Source organism: Macrotis lagotis, chromosome 5 (assembly GCF_037893015.1).
Source record: "Macrotis lagotis isolate mMagLag1 chromosome 5, bilby.v1.9.chrom.fasta, whole genome shotgun sequence".
NCBI classification, from domain to species: domain Eukaryota; kingdom Metazoa; phylum Chordata; class Mammalia; order Peramelemorphia; family Peramelidae; genus Macrotis; species Macrotis lagotis.
Genome location: NC_133662.1, coordinates 193,185,821 through 193,212,592, shown reverse-complemented (window position 1 = coordinate 193,212,592; position 26,772 = coordinate 193,185,821). Strand labels below are relative to the sequence as shown.

Sequence of the window (26,772 nt, the reverse complement as noted above, 5' to 3'; positions counted from 1 at the left end):
ACATACTTCTGTTTATCAGTTCTTTTATGGGAGGTGGATATCATCTTTCTTAGATCATTTGTAGTTGATTTGAATAGAATACTCGAAGTTACTTAACTGTTCAGAATTATTCTTAGAACAATATTGCTGTTATTATCTACAATGTTCTCTTGGTTCTATTCATTTCACTCTTCATTATTTTCTGCAAGTCTTTCCATGTTTTTTTTTTAAAAAATCAACCAACTCATCATTTCTTATATATTACAATCGTTTAGCCACTCCCCAGTTAGTGGGCATCTCTTCACTTTCTGGTTCTTTGCTACCACAAAGAGAGCTACTATAAATATTTTAAATATATTCGCCTAATCACTTACAAAGAAGACTTAATAGTGGTGTTGCTGGATCAAAGGGTATAAGCAGTTTTATACCTCTTTGGGCATAATTCCAAATTGCTGTCCAAAATGGTTAGATCATTTCACAGTTCAACCAAAAGTGAATTAATGTCCCAGTTTTTTTATATGCTCTCCAACATCTGTCACTTTTTTTCTATCATTTTAGACATTTTAGGTGTAAGATGATATCTCACAGTTGTTTTAATTTAAATTTCTCTTATGTATGAGGGATAGGTAGATAGAAAGATGAATATATAGATGATAGATAGATAATGAGACATACCATTTAATAAGTGCCAAGAATCATGTCAAGCATTAGAGATTAAATACAATTTTTAAAAAGAGAGACAACACATAAATAAAAACTAGAAACGAAAGTGGGGGTGGGGGAGAGTGAACCCCTGTAAGGACAAGTCCAAAGAGCAGAGGACTAGAAGGCCAAGAGTAGGAAGAAAACTATGATTTCACTCAACTCCCAATACAAATTGGCACTTTCTCTCCAACTTAGATTCTCTAATCTTAGAGAGTGACCTAGAGCACTGAGAGATTCTGACTTGCCCAATGCTCTCTGGACTGGAATGTGTCAGAGGGCAAAGGGAAAGAGTGATATGAATATACAAAAAAGTTATGATACAAATTTTAAAATAACTAAATGCAAAAAAAGATATTAAACTGTGTGACCTGAAAGTCCTAAGGAGAGAGGGTTCATTTCTATCTGGAAAAAATCAGAAAAGACTTTAGGGATTCAGGTCACAATTAATCTGGACCTTAGAGGAGAATGATGTCATTAATTGAGGGTTGGGGAAAAGAAGCTGGGCATGGGAGTTGGTATCCTTAAAGTTATAGAGGTTACATAGGATAGGATAAGAGCAAACGTGGAATGATCCAGTTTGTCTGGAGCATAAAGTGAGGGTGTAGGAATTGGAAAGGAAGGTTTCCAAAACCCCTGAATGCTGAGGAGTTTATATTTTGTTCAAAGGCATAATAGGTATGGGGGGGGGGGGGTTGGGGGGGAGATAGAAAGATGTGACAAAGGTTTAGGACACAGAAATGAAGGAACTGGAGTTTCGTATTAGGGAGATTACATTATTGACTGCACAGGCAGTCAATCAATCCTAGAATGGTTATTAAATGCCTATTTTGTAGCGGGCACTGGAGCTTCAGGGCATTTTGCCCCTGCATTTGTGTAGAAAGAGGTGGCTCTTAATTGTTGGAGAGAATGCTGATAGGACACTATGGACCTGAGTGCGCTGGGTAGAATTAGTGCCAGAGCTTTTGGGGGAAAAAATACACTTAGTTCAATATACACTTTGAGAGAGAAACAATTATAAGAACTTTCCAAGCAGCAGTTATGTAGGAGGAGCTGATTTCTCAACATGTCCCTGAAATCTACCTTGGCTCCCTAGAGACTTCAAGAGAAAATTTCCTCTTGTTACCATTAAGGTCTTTTTTGTTGTCTCTAGTTGCCATCTTAAGAAATTTCACTCTTGTGAATTTTCTGGTTTATTCTAATCTGCAGAGATTCTTCAATTCCTCTCTGCCATTTCACATAGATAATAGGCTTACTCATTATATATTATTCATGATGCTCTCTTATATAATCAGTAATTTGGTGGGGAAATAGTTAAGCTGATGAATTTATGCTTAAAGGGTTACCTTCCTTCTTAAGGGCTAGAGACCAGACAAGTGACTTTTGTTCTGAATCAGACTTGTACCCTTAGATGAGCATTATTTTAGGGGGGAGGGGACTCAGATATAAATCTAAACCAACAGTCTTCTTGGAGAAGGGGCCATTGTCTTCCTTTTATTCCCTACTAAAGCAGAAGTTGTATCCTCTTGAGTCAGCTTCCAAGGCTTTCTCTCCAATTTGCCCTTGAGCCATGTCTAGACATTTAGATATGCCTTGTAGACACACGTGTTGTTTAGTCATTCTTCAGTCGTGTCAGACTCTGTGGGGTTTTCTTGGCAATGTGAATAGAATGATTTGCCATTTTCTCCTCCAGATCATTTTACAGATGAGGAAACTGAGGCACAGAGGGTGAAGTGACTTGCCCAAGGTCACACAGCCAATAAGCATCTAGCATCTGGATTTGAACTCAGGAAGACAAGACTTTCTAACTCCAGACCCTGGGGGGGAGGGGTCTACCCATTGTACCATCTAGCTGCCCCATAAGCATAGGTATTTCACAACAAACATGAATCCATCCTGCCCTTGAATAGATAGTAGGTTCTTTTCTCTCCATTTCCATTTCTTGTTACCCAATTTTAAAAATAAATATGACAAAAAGGATATGAACTCTTAGAGGAAGGGGCCATTTGTATTTTGCTTTCCTTGATAAGCAGCATGGTAGAGTGGACTGCCTCTGAGTCTGGAAGACCTGATTGTTGATTGGCTAATTGTTTCCTATATAACTTCAAAATGCTCCTTATGGTCCCATTTGCCTTCCTGCCTCTGTGACTTTGATGGGAATTGTCAAAATGATGCAATTTAATTGGAGCTTTACCCCATGTTCTGGCCTTACTACTGCTCAAGTTAAAAAGTCCAATAAGGAATAGGGAATTAGCCAGAGGACAAATGGGAGAAGAAAAGGGAAAACAGCCAAGACTGTAGCAAACCTACAGAATACTGGTCTCTGCATAAGATGTTCACATGAAGTTTTTCCTGTTCTCCCCAAGAACTAGCGTCTCTCTTTTCAATCCCCTCCTCTACTCTTCCCCCACACTCTTCCCCCCCCACCTACTATTCCTTTGTATTTACTCTGTGTATCCTATGGGCAAGTTATCTCTACAATAGAATATAAGTTTTCTGAAAGCAGGGACTGTTGCAATTTTGACTTTGTAACTACTTAATTGATTGATTAATTAATTAATTAAGTGATTGATTAATAATATTCTGACTCTTTCCAGGAGATGTAAATGAGCTAATTGAAATGATCCACCATCATGTACCAGAAGCAAAGCTAGTGGAATGTATTGGCCAGGAGCTTATTTTCCTCCTCCCAAATAAAGATTTCAAGCAGAGGGCCTATGCCAGCCTCTTTAGAGAACTGGAAGAAACACTCCCTGATCGGGGCCTCAGTAGCTTTGGGATTTCTGACACTCCCCTGGAAGAGGTAAAAGAGATTATGCTGGGGTATTTCAGAGCATTACAAGAGATTTTGTGATTATTGTACATTAGAATTATGTAAGGGGATCTGATATATCTGATGAGGTTCTTCAGTATACCTGAAGAGATTACACAGTGTGGCCCTTCATGCATGAAGGCATCAGAAACTAGGGGCTGCTGCAAGGTGATTAGTGACTGAAAGTCAGAGGTCAAGGTTTTGGTTTGTTTTTTAAGAACCACCTGCAGTCTTTTAAAATGAACTGGTTGAGATTCTCTCTCCCCTTTCTTCTTACTATCTCTCTCTGTGCGTCTCCTTTCTTTTTCCTTCTCTCTCACCTCTCATTCTCTCCTCTGTTTTTCTCTGTTTCTGACTCTCTCTCTCTCTCTCCATCTTGGTTTCTCTTCTTTTCCCCCTCCTTTCCCATGGATCACAGACCAGAGTACAGCTGAGCTATGAGAAAAAAGGGAGAAAGGGAATTTTCTCTTCCCCTCTCCAGGAGCAGAAGCACCTGCCATTAGCAAACATGTGCTTGCATATAACCTGAAAAAGGTTCAAAGTTTTGGTTCTTGAAATCTAATTTCCTCTTTAGGAAAAGGAGTATTCTGAAGGTCCTAGGCAATGAAATACCAGAATCTTGCATTCTCAAAGAAAAGAGGGATTCCCTGGGCAGCCCAAGCTTTAGGGATTTCCTTGTGGATAATCTCAAAACTGAGCTTTTCCAAATTCAACTAGTCTTGTCTTCCTAGATTTCTTCAACAATTTGCTTCTTGGAGATGGAAGAGGATGGCCAGTGAGGATCGCCTTGCAACTGGGCTTGGACCAGAAGCTCTGGTCCTTGACAGCCCCACTGTTGCTGAGTTACCATGACAGCGAGGGTCCATGGGAAGGGGCTGTTTGTCTGGCAGCTCCTGTTTAGTCTGATAATATCTACTGGTGTACTTTATGTGCTCCAGTATTTACTAATAGATTCTAATTAGTACTTTATGCCTTCTGGATCTTCTGTAGATGGGAGTGCCCGTCAGTAAATAAAGGCTATCCCATAGTGATTTTAGTGAATTAGATTTAGGGAACCCCTGGTGGGGTCTTACAGCTTGCTGCTTTCATTGAGCACAAGGATGGGCAGATGATTTAGTCAGCCAGTCATCAGGAGGCAGTCCTGGTCCCTGAACCCCAGTTAAGTATAGACCAGTCCAGTGGACCATATTCACATTCCAACAGCAAATGTCCTTTAGCTTCCTTCCAACTATTGATTGAGAAACTCATCAAATTAGTCATTTGACCAATCCTCCCTTATGTAGGTTTGTGTCTCATCTTCCTACTAGAGTATAAGCTCAATGAGCCAGTGTCTGTCTCTTTTCTTATTTTTTTTATCCTTTATGTGTATTTATTAACTGATTGAATGAATGAGAAGCTAGAACATATTTTCCCCTACATAAAGCATAACCTTAACAAAATCAAACTGTGTATACAACTCACATCTACTATTTCTTTCCTTGGTAGATTTTCCTGAGAGTCACAGGAGATTCTGAATCAGGAGCACTGTTTGTAGGTATGGGCTGGCAACTTTCTTTCTGAATTGGTATAATGAAGTTTTTGTGTTTTGTTTCTTTTTGTTGTAATTTGTCCTTCATTCTCAAAGAAGATCATGACATCAGGGAGGTGATGCCATGACAGGCACATAAAACGGATTAGAGTGAGGGGGGGCTGGGCTAAGTCATCAGCCTCACTTTCTCCTCCGGAGCCATTTGGATCCAATGGCCAGATATGAATCAGGATGACTGGAGATGGCCCCATGTGAGGCAATCAGGATTAAGTGACTTGGCCAAGGTCACACAGGTAGTAAAGATCAAGTGTCTGAGCATATTTGAACTCCTGTCCTCCTGACTCCAAGGCCAGTGCTCTGTCCACTGCAGCACCTTTCCTTAAAGAATCTCTTATTTTGAGAACCACCTGAACCAAAACTTGGAGAGCTAAAAACAGCTGCATTTGCCTCTCTGGGGCAAATCTTCAGTTTCCCATTATATGGTCATGGTTATTAAATTAGAGTACTAGGTTCAAATCCCCCCCCCCCCCCTTGCTGCTTACTACTGTGTAACCTGTGGCAATTTCCTGAGTCTGAGTTTCCTTATCAGTAAAATGAAAAAAAAAAATGAAGAGATTGGACTAGATGCACTTCAGTTCCCTTCTGTCTCTAAATCCATGATCCTCTAATCTTCTACCATTATTCACAATGGCAGGGAAAGCTGTAAGTAGAAACTGTTGAAACCTAGCAATGCATGCACACGAGCACACACAGAGACACACACACAGACGCAGACAGACACATAGACAGGGACACCCAGACACTACACAGATATACACATATGGACACAGATACACAGACATACACACCTGACACACAGACATGTACACAGATGCAAACAGACATAGATACACAATGACACACACAGAGGTACAAACACATATACTTTGGGGCTCACCCCAAATCCATTGGAAGATTGGATTTCTAGATCAAGGCCACATATTGTTCTTATGGTCATAAGATTAACCTAGAGGCTACAGGGTTTTTCCCAGCGACATCCACTGAAACCCCCATTCTAGTGTTGTCTCATCCATGAGGGAGGACTGCATTTTGTCTATCTTTTCATCACCAGGGCTTGGCATAGAACTCAGCATAATTGTTGGGGGAGAGAAGAGGGACGAGGGAGGAGAGGGGGTATGTGGGTGATAGAGGAGAGGGTAGATCATAGGAGAGGATAGTGAGACATAACACATTTTCTTTTTTACTTTTTGCAAGGTCCTGGGATTGGTGGTCTGCCCGGGACCACAGGGCCAGGTGGTTGTTGGGTCTCTGGGGTGGGATGTGGGCTTGGGGCCTCTTGGCCCCAGGGCCAGTGCTCTGTCCACTGAGCCACTCAGCTGCCCCACAGCACATTTTTGAAGAGGGACAGAGTGAAAGGAGAGAAAATAAAATAGAAGGTAGTGGGGAGGAATGGAGGGAGGGAATTATAATAAGCAACAGCAACTGTGGAAAAATATGGACGTAACTTCTATGGTGGACTTATGATAAAGAATGTGATCACCCCAAGACAGAGCTGATGGTATCAGAACACAGACTGAAATATATTTTTCACTTTCTTTTACTTTATTTCTCATGAGGTTTTATATTTTTGTAGGGGGGAGGGAGTATTAGATTTACTCTTAAACAAGAATATTTTAGTAATGTGTAAAGAAATTAAAGAAAAAAATAATTGTTGTTGGCTTACTTGATAGAGAGCTGCCCTCAGAGTAAAGTGAGTTTAGAGCAGGGTTCAGATCCAACCTAGGATAGTTATCTGCTCTGTGCCTCTGGGTAAGGCAGTCAACCTCCCAACCTCCCAATCTGCTTCAGGGGCCCCTCTTAGATTGGAATCTGAAACACAGGTAGAAGAATTTCTGCCTCATTGGTAGAAGAATACCCTCACCTGGAATTCCCTTACTTATTAAATCATGGGTCTCAAAATTGGTAAGATACTATGCTCAGTGCCAAGGACATTAGTATGGTGTTCTCCCAGCCTCCATGGGTAAGGATGACTAGTAAGCTTTGGAAAAAATAGGTTTTTTTTCTTTCCTCATGAGCATTCTTCCAAATGAGCCTTCAATTTCCAAAAATCAGGTGACACTCAGCAGAAAAGACCAAGTTTTAGTTCCAGTTTGAGGATTAATGAGAAAACCACAAGAGGACCCCAGGCTGCCAATGGCTCCCCAGCCCCAGAACCAACCCATCCCAGTGAGGGACCAGGGAGCAAGGAGCCAGAGAACTGCAAGGTGCAACTGAACAAGGGTCCCCGGTTGCTCAGCCAGCACGTCCAGGCCTTGCTCATCAAGAGGTTCTACCATGCTCTCCGCAGCCACAGAGACTTCCTTGCTCAGGTACTCAACCCTTGGTTTTGGTCAAATGTTCCTTAGGACTTGAGAAAGTTCTAAGGCTGTGGTTCCAATATTGCAGTCTTCTTACTGTGTCTTACATGTTATGCATGCATGATCTCATAGAAGTATTCTACCTCTCTCTTCTCTCTTTATCTCTCTCTTCCTCTCTGTTTCTCCTCTCTCTCTCTCTCTCTCTCTCTCTCTCTCTCTCTCTCTCTCTCTCCTCTGTCTCTCTTTCCCTTCTCCCTCAATTTCTCCATCTATAAAACAATTTTAATACTAGCATCCACCTCACAGGTGTGAAGATCAAATGAGATAACCTATATAAAAATCTTAGGTATTATTATTATCAAATTACACAAGCTGACTTCATTAAAATCAAACTCAACTAAGTAAAAAAATAGTGTAATTTAGACTTACATAATATAGGTCATTCTTTAAAACTCTAGTTTGCGAAACAAGTGCTGATAGACATTGATAGAAGGATTTTTCTCTCCAGGCATTTTCTACAGGGATAAAATCAACAGATTCAGACCTCCCCAAAAAGTGATATAGTTAGAATGTTCTTATAAATTATTTAAATATTTGAATTAACATTTATAGGCATTTCTTAATTAGTCCTCACATGACATCTGGCACATTAGTGTTATTTTTATTCCCTTTTTTAACCAAGGTGAAACTGAGGAACCAAAGAATTTAAGGTATGGAAGATGAAGTGACTTAGGTGGCATGATAGATGTTAGGACTTGATATCAGGAAGACCTGAGTTCAAATCCATCCTCAGACATTTACTAGATGTGTGACCCTGGACTAGTCCATTAATCTATTTCTGCCTCAGTTTACTCAACTGTGAAATATAGATAATAATAGCACTGACCTCCCATGATTGTTGTGAGGATCAAATGAGATAGCTTTTGTGAACTGCCTGGCACTAAGAGGTTCTTGATAGATGGGTGATGAGACCCTTTATGATATGTAGACAAAGTGTTGGGTCCCAAAGATCTAAGTTTGTGTCCCAATTCGGCCACTTCCTAGAGGTTTACAAAGAGCATAAAGGGGTTGGTAGCACAAAGTGGCTTACAAAGGGCTGTGAACACCAGTCAGAGTTTTTTAGACTGTCCCCTGGAGGTGTCAGGGTCTGACATGTCTTCTGTCTAACAGATTGTGCTCCCGGCTGGTTTTGTGTGTTTGGCTTTGCTGCTTGCTGTCATCATTCCCCCTTTTGGAGAGTACCCTGCTTTGACGCTTCATCCCTGGATTTATGGGCAGCAGTATACCTTCTTCAGGTTAGGAGTCTCAGAGGTCACTACTTGCTTCTCTGATTCCCTTCCAGGTCTATGATACCCATTTGTATGCCACAAGTGTACCCTGACCCTCCTAAAGAGAGTTGTACCCTGTTCCCAGGTCTTTTTAACTTGCTCACCCTATTGGGAAGTTAATAAATTCTTTACTTTTGTCTGATCTTAGACATCTAAGCTTCTGCTTTTACTTCTTAGAAAGTTATAATACAGGCAATATCCAGAACCAGGCAAATAGCCATAGAAAATGACCCAAGAGAGAAAGAATACCATTAGGGGGCTGAAGATGTTATACTCATCTTTGGTCCCTTATAGTATGCATTAATGTTTAAATGTTCTAGCTCTGATACTCTTTGGTCAGAAGTCCTTGGTCAATTCATTTAAATCAGACAGGCATTATGGTACAGTGAAAAAAATAATCACAAGTTTAAGCATTAAGAGATCTGGGTCTAAGTCCTGATCCTGACACAATACCTGTGAATTTTGTGCACATCATTTAATATTCTTGTGCCTCTGTTTCCTTATTTGCAAAATGAAAATAAAGATTCCTCTTTTGGGAGGAACAAATGAAATGATGTGTATAATGTGATTTTCAGATCTTAAAATGTTATGTATTGTGAGCTATTATCCCAGGTACCTGCTCTGACCCAGCTTCAGAAAATAAATACTCAGCCTCCTCCCCGTCAGTGACTACTTCAAGTCAACTTCTTTCCCACACATCCCAATAATGGTTGGGTTGGTGTACTCTGCCACAGAATTGTTTCTGTAAAATAAAGTTTTTTTCCAATCTGCTTAGCTCTGAGCAGCCAGGCAATGAACAGCTATCCACTCTTGCTGAAGTCCTCCTGAATAAACCAGGGTTTGGAAATCGCTGCCTGAGAGAAGAGTCTCTTCAGTAAGTCTGAGTGTCTTCTTGTTGCTGGTTTTCCAAATGGAACAGATAGTGGCAAAAAGTTGCCGCTCCTGGGAGAGAGGATGGATTCATTCCAGGAATTTAACAGTGAAAACCAGTATGGTGTCTTGTAGACAAGACTTGGGTTTCATTCCATGTCAGGATTCAAATTCTTCCTACCTATGGGACCTTGAACAAGGCTGTTAATCTCTGTGGACTTCCACTATGCATCATTTTTTTAAAAGACAGAGTTGGAGGAAGGCAATTGCATGAAATGCTCTTCCAGGGACTGATAGTGCCTTCCAGCTCTGATTAATTATGGTCCTATCAGGGAAGTTGTGCAAAAACCCAAAGGGATCAAGACAAAGTCTTCTCTCAGCCTCTGACTTGTTTCAATGAACATCATCCCCTCCCCAGTATTCTGCCTTGCACAAAGTAGGAACAACTGTTTGCTAAGTTGAATTGAATGCTAATATAACAGGATGTAGTCCAGTATTTTGTGCTGAGGTTTTGTGTATGTTATAACTGGAATTTAAAATATTCTCTTTCCTGATCCAGGAATTATCCCTGTGGCAATTCTACATCCTGGAAGACCCCCTCTATTTCTTCTAACATGACTCATCTGTTCCAGAAGCAAAAATGGACAGCAGACAACCCCTCTCCTGCCTGCAAGTGCAGCACCCAAGAGAAGCTCACAATGCTGCCAGAGTGCCCTGAGGGGGCAGGGGGCCCTCCTCCTCCCCAGGTACCAGGCAACTCTCCAAGAGTCTGACCATTGAGCATCACATCAAAACAGGAGCTGAGTAATGGACTAACCTGGACCCTCATCTTCCTTTATAGTTAGCTATCCAAAAGGAGCTAAGAAAATAATGTGGCAAAGGGCCAAACGACACCAAATTCATCCTTTCATGCAACCACTCAGCCAATATTCCCCAATGTTTGGCATTATGGTGCCAGCACACTCATTCTCTGTCTCTGTAATCATTTACACCCAGTTTACAGCATCATTCCTCTAGCTCAGGTCTGATCATGTCATCCTCCTGATCAAGAAGTTTCAGTGATTCCCTGTTGCAGGGGCATATTAGTAAATGTTTAGTAATTAGCTTGCCCCCAAACGAGCAGACATAAAAAATTGAATAAATTTAAGTTTAATCTGTATTATTAACATTTTCTTGAATACTGTCTTAAGAAAAGATCATCAACAAATGGACAAATCAATCCTTGATTAGTAAGGTTTGAAAGTTTCTGAGGCATAAATACTTGCACTGAAAATTTACCACCTGGCCAGTTGACTCTAGTGCTTCTAAGATAAAATACAGACTCTTCTGGCATGTGAAGCCCTTCAGTTTTGGCTCCAGCCCACATTTTCAGGCTGATAACATGTTACTCCATCTCATTCATTCTGTGGCCCAGACAACAATTAAGAACATAGAATTAGGTATTTAGAGCTGGAAGGAGCCTGGAAAAGAGAATAGAGTAAATAGAATTCGGTGAATTCATGAGATGAAATGTTAAGAATGAAGTCAAAAGACTGAAAAAAATAGAAGAAATGATTTTATTAAATGCTTCCCCTATGCCAGGCATGTTGCAAGGCATCTACTATTAAAAATAACTGACCAGAAAATGGATCCATGAAAAAATATCTAAAAATCTTTGAATTCTGAAAACCATAACCACTGCCACCCCAAATCTGAATGTCATATTTCAGGAAATCATGAAAGAAGATTTCCTGGATTTATTAAATAAGAAGACAAAGCACAAATAGAAAAAAAATCCACTAATCACTCTCTGAAAGAAACCCTAAACTGAAAACATCAGCCAGTAATATAAAAAAAATATTGCAAGTGTTCAAAAATAAAGAGTTCCAGGACCAAAGAACCAGTCAGTGTCACACAAGATTTGGTACTAATTATTGTAAAGAAAAGAAAATCTCCATGTAGGATATTCCAAAAGGCAAAAGATGGAGATTTACAACCAAACAACTATAACAAGGTTATTACAATTGTCAAGAGAAATTTAAAAAGATGACTGAGTTTGGTGGATGTGAAATATGATCTGAGATCAGAGAGATTTATTCTCTTAGGCAAGTTTCTACTCACTCACTTTTCAATCAAGTTCAGCCTCAAGAAATTAGAAGGATCTCATAAGTCATCTAGTTTAACGAAGTAGCTATTTAGCTAAACTATAAATCTCTTATACAACATCTGTGACAGGTGGTTATCAAAGTGCTTTGAACATTCAAGTGATGGGGAACTTGTCATTTCATTGTTCAATCATTCTTATCCTTGTTCCTAAAGTGAACTGGAATCTATGTCTTAAAAATCTATGAAATCTGTGCCCTTGAAATCTAAACCAATCAAATGAGATCTAATCCCTCTCAGTGAGACCATATTAGGACCATTAGTGGTTCCTATGGCAAATCACATCGGATGACTGATCCAAGAGAAAAATGGCGAGATTTGGAATTGGGGACCTGAGTTTGTATTTTGGTTTTACCATTTACTACCTTTGTGACTTTGAACAAATAACTTCACTCTTCTTGGACTCAATTTCCTTATTATAAAATAAAGGGGGTTGGTTGGAGATGACCTCTAAAAATCCTCCTGGCTCTAAATCTCTGATCCTATGATCTGCCCTTTCTAAGATTCTACACTCTTTTTTTAAGAATTTTATCCTGGGAAACATTTGGATGGAAGGAGTAATAAACAGCCCTCTCACTTTTGCTTTAGAGACATTGAAGAGCTTTCCTGGCTAATTAGATGATCTCCAAGGTCTCTTCCCTATATGATCTATTCTATACACAAATTCAGAATTCTAGACTTAAACCCTTAGATAACAAAGAAGGATAGTTGACTTTCCTGAACTACAAAAGGGATAGTCAAGATTAGAGTTTCTTAGTTTCTGTGTGTGTGTGTGGTGGACCCTTTTGACAATCTGGTGAAGACCATGGATCTCTTTTCAAAATAATGTTTTTTAAATACATAAAATAAAATACACACAAAGCAAAATAATTATGTTGAGATACAGTGATCAAAACATCAAATTATCAAAAACAAATTCAGAGATTTGATTAGCACTAATTACTGATGACTTAGATCAATCAATGAACAAGTATTAAGCATCTACTATGTAGTATATACTACACTAGATCTTGGGCATACAAAACCAAAGGATTAACAGTGTTTACTTTCAAGAAGTTTATTTTATATTGTCAGGGGCAAGATAGATGTATATTAAATATTTAAAAAATAAAATACAATTTTTGTATGGAAAATTGGCCAGGGAATGGATTAAAGTTCAAATTTTTTCTGATTAGATGAAGGTTAAAACATTATTTGGAAAAGATTGTTCCTCAGGTCAGCAACCTTTGGCAAGCAGGGCAGTTGGCAGTGCCCATGTATGCCTTTTGGCAAGGGGAAAGGAAATTAAATGAAGTGAGGATAAAAGGAGAAGAGGTGAGAATACAAAGGGAAAGGAAAGATAAATAGAAGAGAATTAAGCAATTAAAATACATATTGAGGGGATGCATGTGCCTTGTTCTTTCTGAAAGCTGATTCTGACCAATTTGAAAAATAAAAACACTAATGCATCTGCTCCTAAATTTGAAACAATATTCCCCTCTGGTGGCCAAAGACACACACAGTCCTTATTCATATTTTGCTATTTCATCAAAATCCTCCAAGATAACAGAAAGTTTTGTTTTTCAAAGGATAAGAAATAGTTCAGTTAACTGGAGGTCACTGAAGTCAAAGGGACTCTAGACTCCAAGGTAATTAATGGAGATTCCTCTCTCATGTCTCCAGAGAGTACAACGCAGCACAGAAATCCTACAAGACCTCACCAACAGGAACATCTCAGACTTCTTGGTAAAAACATATCCCAAGCTTATAAGAAGCAGGTAAGAAGAGATTAATAGGATCCTATCAGAGAGGTTGTTCGGGTCCTTGGTTTAGAATTAGGGGAGACCTTAGAGGATTTCTAGTCCAAAGAGTTCATATCTTGCATCCTATATCCTAGGGGGAATAAAATCAACCTGATAATTTTTCTGCATAAAAATTCAGATTTTGATCTTTATTTGTGGCCAGTTCTACCACCCATCCCCTCCTAGCAGCTGTATCCACACTTCATGAATTTTCCAGTAGAATGGAAGTTCCTTCAGGGAAGTCTATTTGTGTTCCCACTGCCTAGCATGATGCCTGCCCCATATCTGACACATGTCAGTGCTTACTGTATTAAATTGTATTTCTGAAACAATCCTGATCTGAGAGAAGAAAGTGTACTTTTAATAAGGTTTTTTTAGAAGGACCAGTCTTTGCCAGACCATAAGTCTCAATTTGGACTCTTTGGAAGAGGTCTTCTTGTTATGGATAGCAAATGAGACTTCTGTTGACTGGAGCTAATGACCAGAGATCATCTTTCCCTCAGTTTCTGCCCTGCCTGGCCCCCTACTCCTTAGACCATTAGCTATGCTTTGAACTTTTCCCTCCTGTGTTGGGAATGTTTCCTTAGGAGAGATGAGTTCAGATCCTGCAACATCTATCTCATATTTTTTGTGTATTTGGAAGCTTATTAAATAGTTACAATTAAATATTAAAGTTTTATTCATAGGCTAGAAAATTGAAAGGTCTCAGAATTAAGTGAGGACTATAATGGGAAACATTAAAGAGGAGAGGAAATTAACATTAATATTAATGTTAATAATATGATATTACTTTTTTGTTTTTCAGTATGAAAAGCAAGTATTGGGTCAATGAACAAAGGTAAGAAACTATTTTTTCTTGCCCTTTTCTAAGGAATTTAAATCTCAGAATGATCCATCTAGAGTAGGATCCTACCACTCCAATCTGGAATGGAGTCTTCCAAGCTTGGGAGTGGTCTGTGCCCTTAGAGGATAATGATGCCCTCCATAAACATAGTGTTTGGGTCCTTGAGATGTTTCAGATAATCTCCTGGTCTTTGATCTAAGAACAGGCAAAGGCTGAGGCATTGGGTTTAGAGGGATCCCTCAACTTAATCCTTCTTGAGCACATTTATAAACTGCTCCCAAAACAGGTCAAGTATTTATTCTCAGAATCATAGAATCTCTGAGGTGGAAAGGACCTTGGCAGACACTTAGTTTAAAGTCCTCCAGTTAGGGGAAATCCATTCATTTACCTCCTGGGGCAGCCCATTCCATGTTTTTTTGTGAAAGCTCTAATTATTAAATTTTTCCTGATATCCAACCTGCATTTTTAAGGTAATTTTGAGCTAGTATTTCCATTTCTACTTTCTGAAGACAAGCAGGAAAAAAAAAATCTAACATCTCATTTTTAAAATGAGGGGGGCTTGAACTAAATAGCCTATAAAGTCCCTTTCAATTCAGTATCTAGGATCTTATCATCTTCCATGAGATAAATCTTCCAATACTGGAAGTCAGCTCTCATGATCTGTGTATCATGACATGTATTTAAGACCTTTACACTGATTTTGTTCCCTGAATAGGTATGGAGGAATTTCCATTGGAGGAAAGCTCCCAGTCTTCTGTATCACTGGGGAAGAGATAGTCGGGTTTTTACATGACCTTGGTCAACTTATGGATTTGAGCGGTGTAAGTAAACACTATCTGTGGCTAGATATGGGATTTGGGGAATACTTAAAATGCATAAAAACAGTCACCAATATAAGTGAGAGATCCTTTGTTTCCTTTGCCACTCTAGGGCCCTGCCACCCAAGAGGCTGCAAAAGAAATGTCCAATTTCCTCAAATATCTGGAAACTGAAGACAACATTAAGGTATCAGATCCTATCCTAAGGCATTGAGTTTCATATGACCCAGTTATTTTTCTTCTTCTTTTTTCCAGATGCAGAAAATTCTTCCCCATGAGGAATGTTTGAACACCATGTACTTGCATTTTCTCCAGATTTTTTTTCCCCATTGAAGATATTTTCAACTTAGATTGGTTGTGAGGATGACTACAATGTCTCAGTTTCCTTGTACTAGGAACTCACACTAATAAAGATGTTACCTCTTCCCATCTGCTAGGTGTGGTTCAACAACAAAGGTTGGCATGCAATGGTTATCTTCCTCAACGTGGCTAACAATGCAATTCTGAGAGCCAGCCTGCCCAAAGACATGGACCCGGAGGACTTTGGAATCACACTCATAAACCAACCACTGAACCTCACCAAAGAGCAGCTCTCTGAAATAACGGTGTAAGTGAGCCGTCATTTGTCCATCATCCCTTGGGCTTTAACTGTCTGCCTCTGCCCCACCCCTGCCTTCCTCCCTGGCTGCCTTTCCTCATTCCGTGTTGGTACAATGGAAAGAGCCCTGATCTGGAGCCAGAGTAAAGTCTTGTAAGTGAATTGGACAAGATGACCTCGAAGATCCTTCCTAGGTCTAAGGCCATACTACCGCAAATAGACTCAGAATTTTAGAGAGAATTAGAAGAGAGCTCAACTAATTTCCCAAAACAATGTCCCCTGCAACACACTCAACAAGTGGTCATCCAGTCACTGCCTAACTCTGTCCAGTAAGAAGGAACCCATTACTTCCTAGTGGAGCTCATCTCTCTTTCAGATAGTAAATTGGCAGGGAAAATTCCCACCCAACCACCCCAACACCAAATCTAAATAAACCTGTTTGTCACTTAGTTCTTCCTTCTGGGACCAAATAGACCAAATCCCTTTTCCACATGACAGCCCTAAAGATTCTTAAAAATGACCATCCTGGGTCAGTAGCTACAGACCAGGGGTTCTTATCCTTTTTAATGTCATAGATGACCTGTGAAGCTTGTGAATGTTTCTCAGAATAGTGTTCTTAAATGCAAACAATGCAACCCATAAAATGTGCATAAAATGCAAACAATGCAATGCACTAAATTATAATACAAATACAAAATTAAAACAAACAAACAAAATTCAGAGATTCCAATTCTATTTACAGATATAGAATGGAACCCCAAAGAGATTAGGTGATTTGCCTGGGATCATCCAGAAAGGAAGTACTCAAAGCAGAATTTGAGGGGAAAGGAGGCAGGGTCCCCACCCACCACTGAGCCTTTTCTTTAAACTAAGCATTCTATATTCTTTCAAACTAGTTTCAGATGTTATTGAGTCAAGGCCCTTTCATGTATGGAAACAAGTTCCGGGGGAAGGGCTGCCCCAGTCCCTGTCCTAAACAATCACAATATCCTGCAAATTGGTATCCTTGCTTCAAATCTCTTCTCATCCCCAATTCATCCTCTACCAGCTGCCAGAGAATTCCTAATATAGGTCTTCCTCCCTGCCATCAGTCCCACCTCACTGTTCAGTTCCTCCTCTATCTCTTACCACCAGTTTTCTCCTGCCTTCGTTTCTGAACATGAGCCTTCAATGATCTCTTCCCATGGTGACTGAGGCCATGTCTTTCATGGGTGAATGATGACAACTAGGTTATTATCCTCCCATCACTGCTTTTCTTTGTGGCATCCTTTCCACTTTTAGTTAGCGCCTAGCACAGTTCCTAGAACATAGTAAGTAATAAATACTTTATTGATTGATAATAAATGACTGATTGACTATAATAAATGTTTATTGTTTGAATCAATGAATTCTTTGTAGAGGGATGTAGCCAGACCCAGGAACTCTGGGAGCTCCTGACCTCCAACTGCTTGAAAATGTTAGCAAAGAAACAGGCTTTTTGTCTTTCTCTGTCCCCTCCCATTCTTGTCCCCTCGCAGGCTGACCACTTCCATTGACGCCATGGTGGCCATCTGTGTGATCTTTGCCATGTCCTTTATCCCAGCCAGCTTTGTGCTCTATCTGATCCAGGAGAGGGTGAGCAAAGCAAAGCACCTGCAGTTTGTTAGCGGTGTGAGCCCATCCACCTACTGGGTCACCAACTTCCTGTGGGACATCGTGAGTATCTGGTGAATGGGACCGCCACTCACTGCCTCTCTGGTCTGAGGCAGGACTTTGGAAATGCTTCATGGTGATAAGCAGTATTATTAAGCAATAATTACTGACATGTCTATAGGGCTTTAAGGTTACAGAGGTCTCAAAGGCAAGGTGGTTTGAGAACAAAGCACTTCCTCTTCACCCTGCCTCTGTCACCAGTGGGACCTGTGTTATTTAATATCTCTGGGTCTCAGTTTCCTGATTTGCAAGATGAAGGAGCTGACTAAACAGTCCCTATCCTCTGACTTGCCAATACCATTACCAAACATTTATCACCAAAGAGATCAAAGAAAGACAAGAGGGATCTACCTGTACTAAATATTTGTAGTAATTTTTTCTAGTGACAAAGAACTAGAATCTGAAGGAGTTCCTTTGTATTAATATACAAATACAAAATTAAAACAAACAACAAAATTCAGAGGCTCCAATTCTGGAGCTAGATGAGTGCTCCAAGAAAATGTCCTCTTGAATCTAATTACTTTACAGATATAGAATGGAACCCCAAAGAGGTTAGGTGACTTGCCTGGGATTAGGGTTGTATGTGAATATAATAGAATACCACTGTGTTGTAAGAAATAATGATGGGGACTACTTTAGAAAAACATAGGAACATCTTTGAAATGAGCAGAACCATGAAAACAGTTTATATATTAACAAAAGCTCTGTAAAATTCTGTGAAATACTTAAGAGTTTTGATCAAGTTATCAGCCATAATTCCATGATGAAACATCCTACCCTACCGGAGAGGTGATTGACTCAATAGTAGAATTAGTTAATATATTTTTTGGTCATGGCAAATGAAAGAAGTTATTTTGTTTGATTGTGTATATTTGTTACAAGGGAGGAAAAAAGGTGTAGGAGAGAAAATAAATGACCTCTGAAGACTAGCACTAAGTCTAAGATCCTGTGAACTCATCTGTTTCTAACAACATCCCTGTGAATTGAGGCCTAAAAGTATTATTAGCTCCATTCTATAGATAAGGAAACTGAGACTGAGAGAGTAAATGACTTGTGATCTCATGATCATGAACTAGGGTACAATTTTCATTCTTTCATAGCTACTGAGTCACATAGCAGTATGCAACATCAGTTCAGTTCATACCAACCTAGAAAGCTTAGTAAAGTATATGAAATTCAGTATCTACTACAATTCTATTTTATGGGTTATTTTGGAGCCTTTATAACCTTCATAAAAATAGAATCCCCTCACTCTGAGGAAGATTTTGACTTTTCCTGGCCTTGGCTAGTGTTCTGGAAGGCATGGCAAAGATTCTCTGGAATCTTGACATCTTTTTGTCTACTCCCTGCTTTAGACCATGGCCTAAAATACTCTTGAGTCTTCTGTGAGGGATTCTAAAATCTGAGATCATCACTTCAGAGCTGGAAAGGATTTTAGACATTATCTAGTTTAATTTCATTGGGTTAGGTGACCCAGATAGAGTATGGAAAATTCTTCTTCCTGAATTCAATCTGACTTCAGATAATTATTAGCAGTTTGACCTTGGGTGTCATTTAATCCTGTTTACCTCAGTCTCCTCATCTTCAAAATGAGGAGAAGAAGGTGACAAGACACTCCAGTATCTTTGCCAAGAAAATCTTAAAACAGGGGTCAACAAGAGTCAGACATGACTGAAAATGACCCAACAACAACAAAGTCTTAACTCCTTCATTTTACAGATGAGGAAACTGCGCTCCAGCAGTTAAATTACTGCCTGAGACTGCAGATCCAATAACTAGCATGGGCAGGATTTGAAACCAGATTCCCTGCCTCTGGGTCCAGTGTTCTTTCCACTAAACTAGGCTTATTGTAGGCCAGGCTATTGAGGGTATAAGTTAACCCCTCACCTTCCCACACCACTGGCTAGTTGAACAAAGAATCTATGGTGCACACTTGGGACAGTTGGGCTAACTGCCCCAGGTGAATAGAATCAGGACTTAGCTATGGGGTCTTTGAGTAAGAAGAATAAAAGCAGTTTGAGGGACTTTAAGGGGAGCTCTTGCAATCCCTGGGAAACTTCTTGCTGACTTTTTATCAGTTTTTAATTTCTTGAATTTCTTTCAACTACTTAGGGATATTGGAATATGCTTTTAATAAAAGGACTTTGTCTGAAGCCCTGGCTCTGAACTCTGAATACTCCACTGCACCAAGAGCACAATCACCAACAAGGCTGCCAGTGGTTGATGATCGTTTCAGTTTTCATGTTCTAACACTTAAGGAACTGTGATTTTTTTAATAGATAAGGAGAAAAAGATTGTGCCTTCAGAAGCCTTGAAGGCTATGTCCTGGTGTCTTAATGGCATAGTTGGAGATGTAGTTACACCGTTCCAACTCCATCATTATTTTTGGAGTTTCTCCACCCTCTGCTGCCCACAGGGGAAACAAGCTCAGACATATCTCTGGGAAGGCATGAAGCTCTAGGAACTTCTCCTCAGTTGAACATGTCATTATGTGTCTACATAAGCCCCATACCATTAGCCTGAAAGAAGTCAGGCTAAAATTAATCATCAGTTCTCAATCTATAATAAGTCTATAAGCTCTACTCATGTTTTTACTTACTTTTCAGTCAAGCTCTGAACAGATTTATATTCAAGGCTGGCAGTTTTCTCATAGTTCAAGACAAGATGGGAAAAATCCCCTCCCTTATCTACATATTTCTTTCACTTAACCCATCAAGAAAACTGAACAGAAACCTGATTCCAGAAACCTGAAACCCAAGGATAGGAGGAGTTCCAGAAAGGACCTCTGTAGTTCCCTAGTCAAATGGAAAGAATTTCCACAATAACTTATCCACCAAGTGATCATCCAGCCTTTCCTTAAGACTTCCAGGGGTGGGAAACCCAATTTGAGGTAGCAGTCCTTTGGACTTTTGGAGGGCTACAATTGTTAGGGAGCTTTTTAAACTTCAAGACTAAATTAAAATCTCTTCAGTTTCTAACCTCTGTTCCCAATTCTGCCCTCAGGGTCTTATGAGAATAAGAAAATTAGGTGAAATTTGTTGATAGATTTTTTTTTACAGGTTTCTAGATTCTTGGAGTATATACAGAAGGCCGTGATGCAAAAGAATCTCAAGTCATTAACCTAAATACACTGAAACTGTGTAATTTTGGAATGAGCTAGTGACAAAAGGACAAATATGTCTTTCCATAAATCCTTAAGGGTTCCCTCATTGTACAATGGACCTTTGTAAAGAACTGATCCAAATTCTTGAGATATGGTTGTTTAGCCAAAGGTGTCAAGGACTCCTCAACAGAAAGAGTTACAGGACTTCCACGAGAAAATAGCCTTGTTGATTATTTTCCCCTCTGTATAATATTTTTGAAATTGTTATCTGAAAAAGTTCCACCATGTACCTTATTTTTTAGCAAAAAGAAGAATGAATTTCTTCTCTTTTGTTAATGAAATTTCCCCAGTTCTCTTTTGCAATGGCAAGGTATAGTGGATTGGGTATTGTAGTTGGAATTAGGAAGACTGAGTTTACATTTCATCTTGGTTACTTACTAGTTGTGTTACACTGGCGAGTCACTCATTCAGTGCTTATCTTCTCATCTATAAAATTCAGAGGTTGAGCTAAAAGTCCATCAACAAGCATTTCTTAAAGGTTCACCAAGTGCACTTGGTCAGAGTAGAGAATTCAAATACAAGCAGAAAGACAATCCCTGCCCTCACGGAGTTTACATTCTAATAGGGGGAAGATAGCATGAAAGAGAAAGGGGAGCTGGGAAAGGAAGAAAGGGCATGAAGCTGAGGTGGGAGGAGATAAATACAAGGCAAGACGGTAGAGATGAGTATAGTCTGGTGAGATGTGAAGAGGCAGCTGGTCTGAGTGCCCTCTTTAAAAGGAGGATCTGGGCAGAACCATCCAATCAGAGGGAGGATTCAGGGACCAAGGGAACTTCTGAGGTATAAATTCCAGATCTGATTAGATGGTCTACAAGCTCTAAATCTTTATGATTCTGTGATTCCATTCCACCATCAGTATTTTTTTCAAACTCCGAAGCATTCCATGGCTAAAATGACTTTGAGACACACTGATCTATTCAACTGCCTCTCAATTCAATCCCCACCCCCTGCCATTTTACAGATGAAGAAATGGTGGTCCAGAAAGTTTGAATGACCTTGCCCTCTTCTCCTGTTACCAGGTCAATTATGCTGTGAGTGCTGGGATAGTGGTGGGGATCTTCATTGGATTTCAGAAGCCAGCATACACTTCCCCAAACAATCTCCCAGCCCTGATTGCACTACTCTTCCTGTATGGGTAAGTCATTTGGAACCGATAAAGCCTTCTGGTATTACAGAAGAAAACCAGTATGGGTGCAACTAGCTGGGGCAGTGGATAGAACACTGGCCATGGAGTCAGGAGGACCTGACTTCAAATCTGGTCTCAGATACTTAATAATTATCTAGTTGTGTGACCTTGGGCAAGTCACTTAACCCCATTGCCTTGCAAAAAAGCAAAAGCAAAACAAAACAAAACAAAACAAAAAGAAAACCCAATAACCAGCCACCACATACCAGATCATCCTTGCCTGGGGAAAGTTCCTAGTTGGGGGTGGGGGGTGGGGGGAGAGGAACCCAAGTATCTGGTTGTGTTTTGCTGGCTAAGAGCCTATAGAGGATTTAGTGTACTGATTGATTATTCAGTTGTAGGGAATATGGGATCTTAGACTGAACTAGAAGAGACCTTATAGATCCTGATTCCAACTTTATAGATTCAGTGAATTCAGGTGGGGTGCTCTTCCCAAGCTGCACCCGTGGAGAAAATTTCTGGCACTCAGCCTCTCACTGACTTCATGCCCCTTTGGCTTGGAGTTGGTTTTGGCTTGGACAAAATGTGGCAGAAATACTGTGTGAAGACAGTTTTGAATTGAAGCCAAGTCAATAATCCAATGATTCCAATGAACACCTTTTCATCCCTCTCCCCTGACCTGGCACATTGTAAAGTGTTGATGCTTGTTCACTTGACCCTCCCTCCCCACCAAAAGAATTCCAGAAGCCAAATTAGATTAACTCTTTGTGGGTTTTCTTCAGATAAGAGAGTGTGATGTGATGGGAAGAATGCCATCCTGAAGTCAGAGGATCTCAGTTTACATCCCAGCCCTGTTGATTTGTATGGCCTTGGACAAACCACATAGCTCCTATGAGTGTTGCAGTTTCCTTATCTAAAAAACAAAGGATTTGGACTAGATTACCTGTAAAGTCCATCCCAGTTCTAAATTAATGATCTCATAACCATAATAAGCCCCTATAATGGATGATTATGTCCCTATCATAGGAAAACAGGTTAAGGTAGAGAGAAATCTTAGAGACTATTTAGTCTGATTCCTAATCATATAGAACGAGAAACTGAGGTCCAGGAATGTTATATCATAATAATGAAGTTACCTGGATAGTATGTATGGGGGTAGGGATTTGAACCTCAATTGTTTGACTATAAACTATCCCCTCTTTTCACTGCACCATCAGAATTCCAAGTTCCAGATGTTACTGAACAATCCCAGTCAGAAGGAGAGACCAATTTTGGGGAGACACCCAGTCTTTTGGGAGACCAGGAGGATGGCAACTTGTCAGTGTCTGTGGGCTGGGAGAATCTTGTCTGTTTTGTGTTGCTAATATAGACTATGGAGGGGAGAGACCCAGGAAAGAGAAGATCCAGCAGAATAGTCGATCTCATTGTCCCCTGAAGCTCTGGCCACTTCATAGATTATTCAGTGCAGGGAAGGGAAATTAATCTACCATAGCCTAAAGGAATATGAGAGGAAATGAAAACTGAGAGCCTGCCCTGTTGTGTTTGGGGTTTTCAACAGATGGGCCGTCATCCCTATGATGTACCCCGCCTCCTTCCTGTTTGACGTACCCAGCACGGCTTATGTGGCCTTGTCTTGTACCAACCTCTTCATTGGGATCAACAGCACCGCCATCACCTTTGTCCTTGAGTTGTTCGAAAATAACCGGGTGAGTACGGTCCTCTCCCCTCCTCTTCATGTCCTTATTGAAGATATTAATATAGCCTCCTGGAAGGTGTCCATAGAACAATCTGAGACCATTGAGGAGGCTCCATGGTCAAGAAAGGTCATCTCAACCCAGAAGCCTGGATTTTGTTTACACTCTCTTTTATTTTGCTTCTAAGTGAGGGTTTTTGCTTTGTTTTGTTTTGTCTTTTTATTTTACTAGCTTTGATCCATGAGCCTAAGGGACCTCTAGTTGCAATGACCTCTGGAAAAGTGAAAAGACTTTTCATTCTCTAGGACTGAGGTTTCATTTTTTTTAAGAGAACCATAGATTTAGAGCTAAAAAAGACCATAGAGGTTGTTAAGTCTAACAGATCCAATGAGAGAAAATTTACAAAGCACTTAACATGATGCCTCGAACATAGTCGATACTATATAAATGTTGATTTTTACTGCTTTACAGATGAAGAAACTGTAGCAAATTAGGAGACTTACATGAGGTCATGTGGCTATTAACAATAATAATCATATTAATGACTACTATTTATTTGGTTAATATTTATTAAATTTTACAAAGTACCTTACACAGATTATCTTATTTGTTCATCTCAACATTCTTGGAAGGAAGATGCTATTATTATCTTCATTTTACATTTGGGAAAACTGACACTGAGGTTAAAGATTTTCTCAGTCACACTAATTTTGTGAGGCAGGATTTGAACTCAGGTCCTCTTGATTTCCAATCCAGCATTCTATCTACCATACTGCTCTGTCTTTTTAAGGACTAAAATTATTTTAGAGCTAAATATCCTGACATGATAAATGATAAACCATAAATATCTAAACTTAAGCTTCCTCAAAAGTGTTCTCCCTCTATCTCTCTCCCTTGTCTAAAGACATTGATGGATATTCATCCTTAGACTACACACCAATAAATATGGCATCATCTCAGTTCTGATTTGGGGGTTCTTGGAGTTTACCCCAGTCCATCTATGGTTCTTGGTTCTGCTCCCATAGTTGCTAATAGTTCTATGGATTTTTCCTTTCCAACAGTTGTTCAAGCTTCACTTTTCATCAGTATTTCACGAGACAGGATGCTGGGAAGGAAACCACCAAGGCTTTTCCCATCCAAACTCACAATCCTTTTAGATTCCCAGATGAATTAAATTTTTAAAAATTTAATGTAATTTTTAAAAATTAACAAAAATTATTTTTTTCACTACCTCTCACTGGAAAAAGAAAGAAAAACAAAACCCTTGTAACAATATGCATAGTCGGGGTGACTAGGTGGCGCAGTGGATAAAGCACTGGCCCTGGAGTCAGGAGTACCTGGGTTCAAATCCGGTCTCAGACACTTAATAATTACTTAGCTGTGTGGCCTTGGGCAAGTCACTTAACTCCATTTGCCTTGCCAAAAAAAACCCCTAAAAAAACAAAACAAAAAACCCAATATGCATAGTCAAAAAAATAAATTATTTCATTGGCTAAATCCAAGAAATATGCCTCATTCTGTAATGAGTCTATCACCCTTTTATCAGGAGGTGGGAAGTATTATGAGACTTCTGGAATCCTGATTGTTTATTTCAATGATGAGAGATCTGAAGACTTTCCAACTTGCCAAATCAATTCTCTAAGGTAGTTTTCTGGTATGTGGGTCTCAGGGCCAACAAAGCCTCCTTGGAGCCCTGGAACAAGTGCCTTTCTCAGCAAAGCTGGCTTGGGGACTCTTTAAGTGGCAGTCTTATAATAACTCCTGGCAGGCCTTCAAGTCACACTCCCAGGCTGCCCCCCAACTCCATTACCAAGGAATAATCCAGTCTCTGGACCTGCTACAGCCAAGGGCGGCCTAGGACCAACACTGTCCAAGACCTTGTCAGCCCTTCCAGGAGCTCTGGGCAAGAAATAAAACCCCATCTGTCCTGTCCCTGACATCAAAGGGTTCATTACAACCCAGGCCCCAGAAGTGGGATGGGTGAGAATGCAGACCCTGTGGTGGCAGGTGATGGCCGCAGAGCCAATGGAGGGAGAATGAGGCCTTCTTTCTCCTTCCCAGGCTCATGGCTTACAAAGTCCTGAGGGAACATCAGACAAACAACTTGGCGCTGTGCTTAGAGCCCTACTCAGGGCTGGTCTCGGTCACATGAACTCAAAGAAAAATGTCCAGGTCCCCCAAGTTGTAGCTTCCCAGACAATGGGAGATTTCATGGTCCTACTCTTGCACCACTCAGCAAGCATTAGCAGTTTGCAATGGGATGTAATGAAATATCCTGGAATGTCAGGACAAATATATATAGAAAGAAGATACCTCTACCTCATTTCTTTGCAGAGCTGAGGGGTGCGTGGTAATGGAACATTGACATTGTTAGAAGTTTTTTGGGGGGGGTGCTGTTTTTGGATGTATTGACTAGTTTTGCTGTGGATTTTTTATTTTGTCTAATTTTTAGAGAAAATTCATTGTTTTAAGAGAGATGGCTCTCTGGGAAGGGGAAGGAAGAAAGAGATGCAGGAGGAAATTTAGGCAATGTCAAAACAAAAAAAGGCACTAAAAATTATTTACAAAAATAAAGGAATCTACAATGTGCCTAGAACAGAACTAAGCATTCTGAACTTGAAGGGTGTGAACCGGTGAACCTTGTTTGCCATCCGAGGAAGACAAAACAAGAGTCAGGAAAAATTAAATAGCAAGACAGTACAAAAGATTAGGGACTCGTCAGACCCGGGTTTAGTATCTCTGTGACTTTGGGCAAAAAGCCCCTCAGCTCCAACAGCTGTAAAATGAGGGGGCTGGATTGGACAGTCTCTGGGGACTCCTTCTGGCTCTCCAGTGGTACAGTCTCTAGGTGCCAGAGGGCAGAGGACCAAGAAATGTGTGGGAGCAGGAGGAGGAGGAGGGTAGGCCTCATGGAGGAGGAGAGGTTAGAGCCCATCACATGGACTCAAAGAAAAATTTCCAGGTCCCCAGGTTGCAGCTTTCCAGATAAGGGGTCCTCTTGGACCACTCCATAAGTGGTTTTGAACCCCGGGTCTTCCTGCATCCACATCTACTGCTCTACCTACCATACCAATGCTGCCTTTAGCTATGGTTGGACCAGAAGGAAGTTTAATCTTCTGAGAAGAAACTCACAATGAACCTACAATCCAGTTATGCCCTTTGCAAAAGTAACAGAAACAAGAGCAATATCTCTATTACCCTTGTCTGGATGTGAGGTATCTCTGTGACTGGAGATCATAGAGTAACTGGGGGCACTATGGATACAGAGGCAAAGCGAAGAAAGGCTACAGTGGTGCAACCAGGGCAATGAAACTCCTCTACTTACCTTGGAAGCAAAT

General features: G+C 40.2%; 1 protein-coding gene across 2 annotated transcripts in view; it reads left to right on the top strand.

Annotated features, from left to right (window-relative positions):
- ABCA4 (ATP binding cassette subfamily A member 4) overlaps positions 1-26,772 on the top strand; it is a 136,599-nt gene that overhangs the window by 80,382 nt on the left and 29,445 nt on the right. For both annotated transcript variants that reach the window (XM_074188198.1, XM_074188199.1), the window contains 14 exons: positions 3,279-3,484; positions 4,979-5,027; positions 7,134-7,390; positions 8,549-8,673; positions 9,482-9,580; positions 10,136-10,322; positions 13,381-13,475; positions 14,305-14,337; positions 15,059-15,164; positions 15,274-15,348; positions 15,599-15,768; positions 17,277-17,454; positions 21,634-21,749; positions 23,299-23,446. In XM_074188198.1, the coding sequence (XP_074044299.1) occupies positions 3,279-3,484; positions 4,979-5,027; positions 7,134-7,390; positions 8,549-8,673; positions 9,482-9,580; positions 10,136-10,322; positions 13,381-13,475; positions 14,305-14,337; positions 15,059-15,164; positions 15,274-15,348; positions 15,599-15,768; positions 17,277-17,454; positions 21,634-21,749; positions 23,299-23,446 (1,844 nt within the window). The remainder of the gene's footprint in view (positions 1-3,278; positions 3,485-4,978; positions 5,028-7,133; positions 7,391-8,548; positions 8,674-9,481; positions 9,581-10,135; positions 10,323-13,380; positions 13,476-14,304; positions 14,338-15,058; positions 15,165-15,273; positions 15,349-15,598; positions 15,769-17,276; positions 17,455-21,633; positions 21,750-23,298; positions 23,447-26,772) is intronic.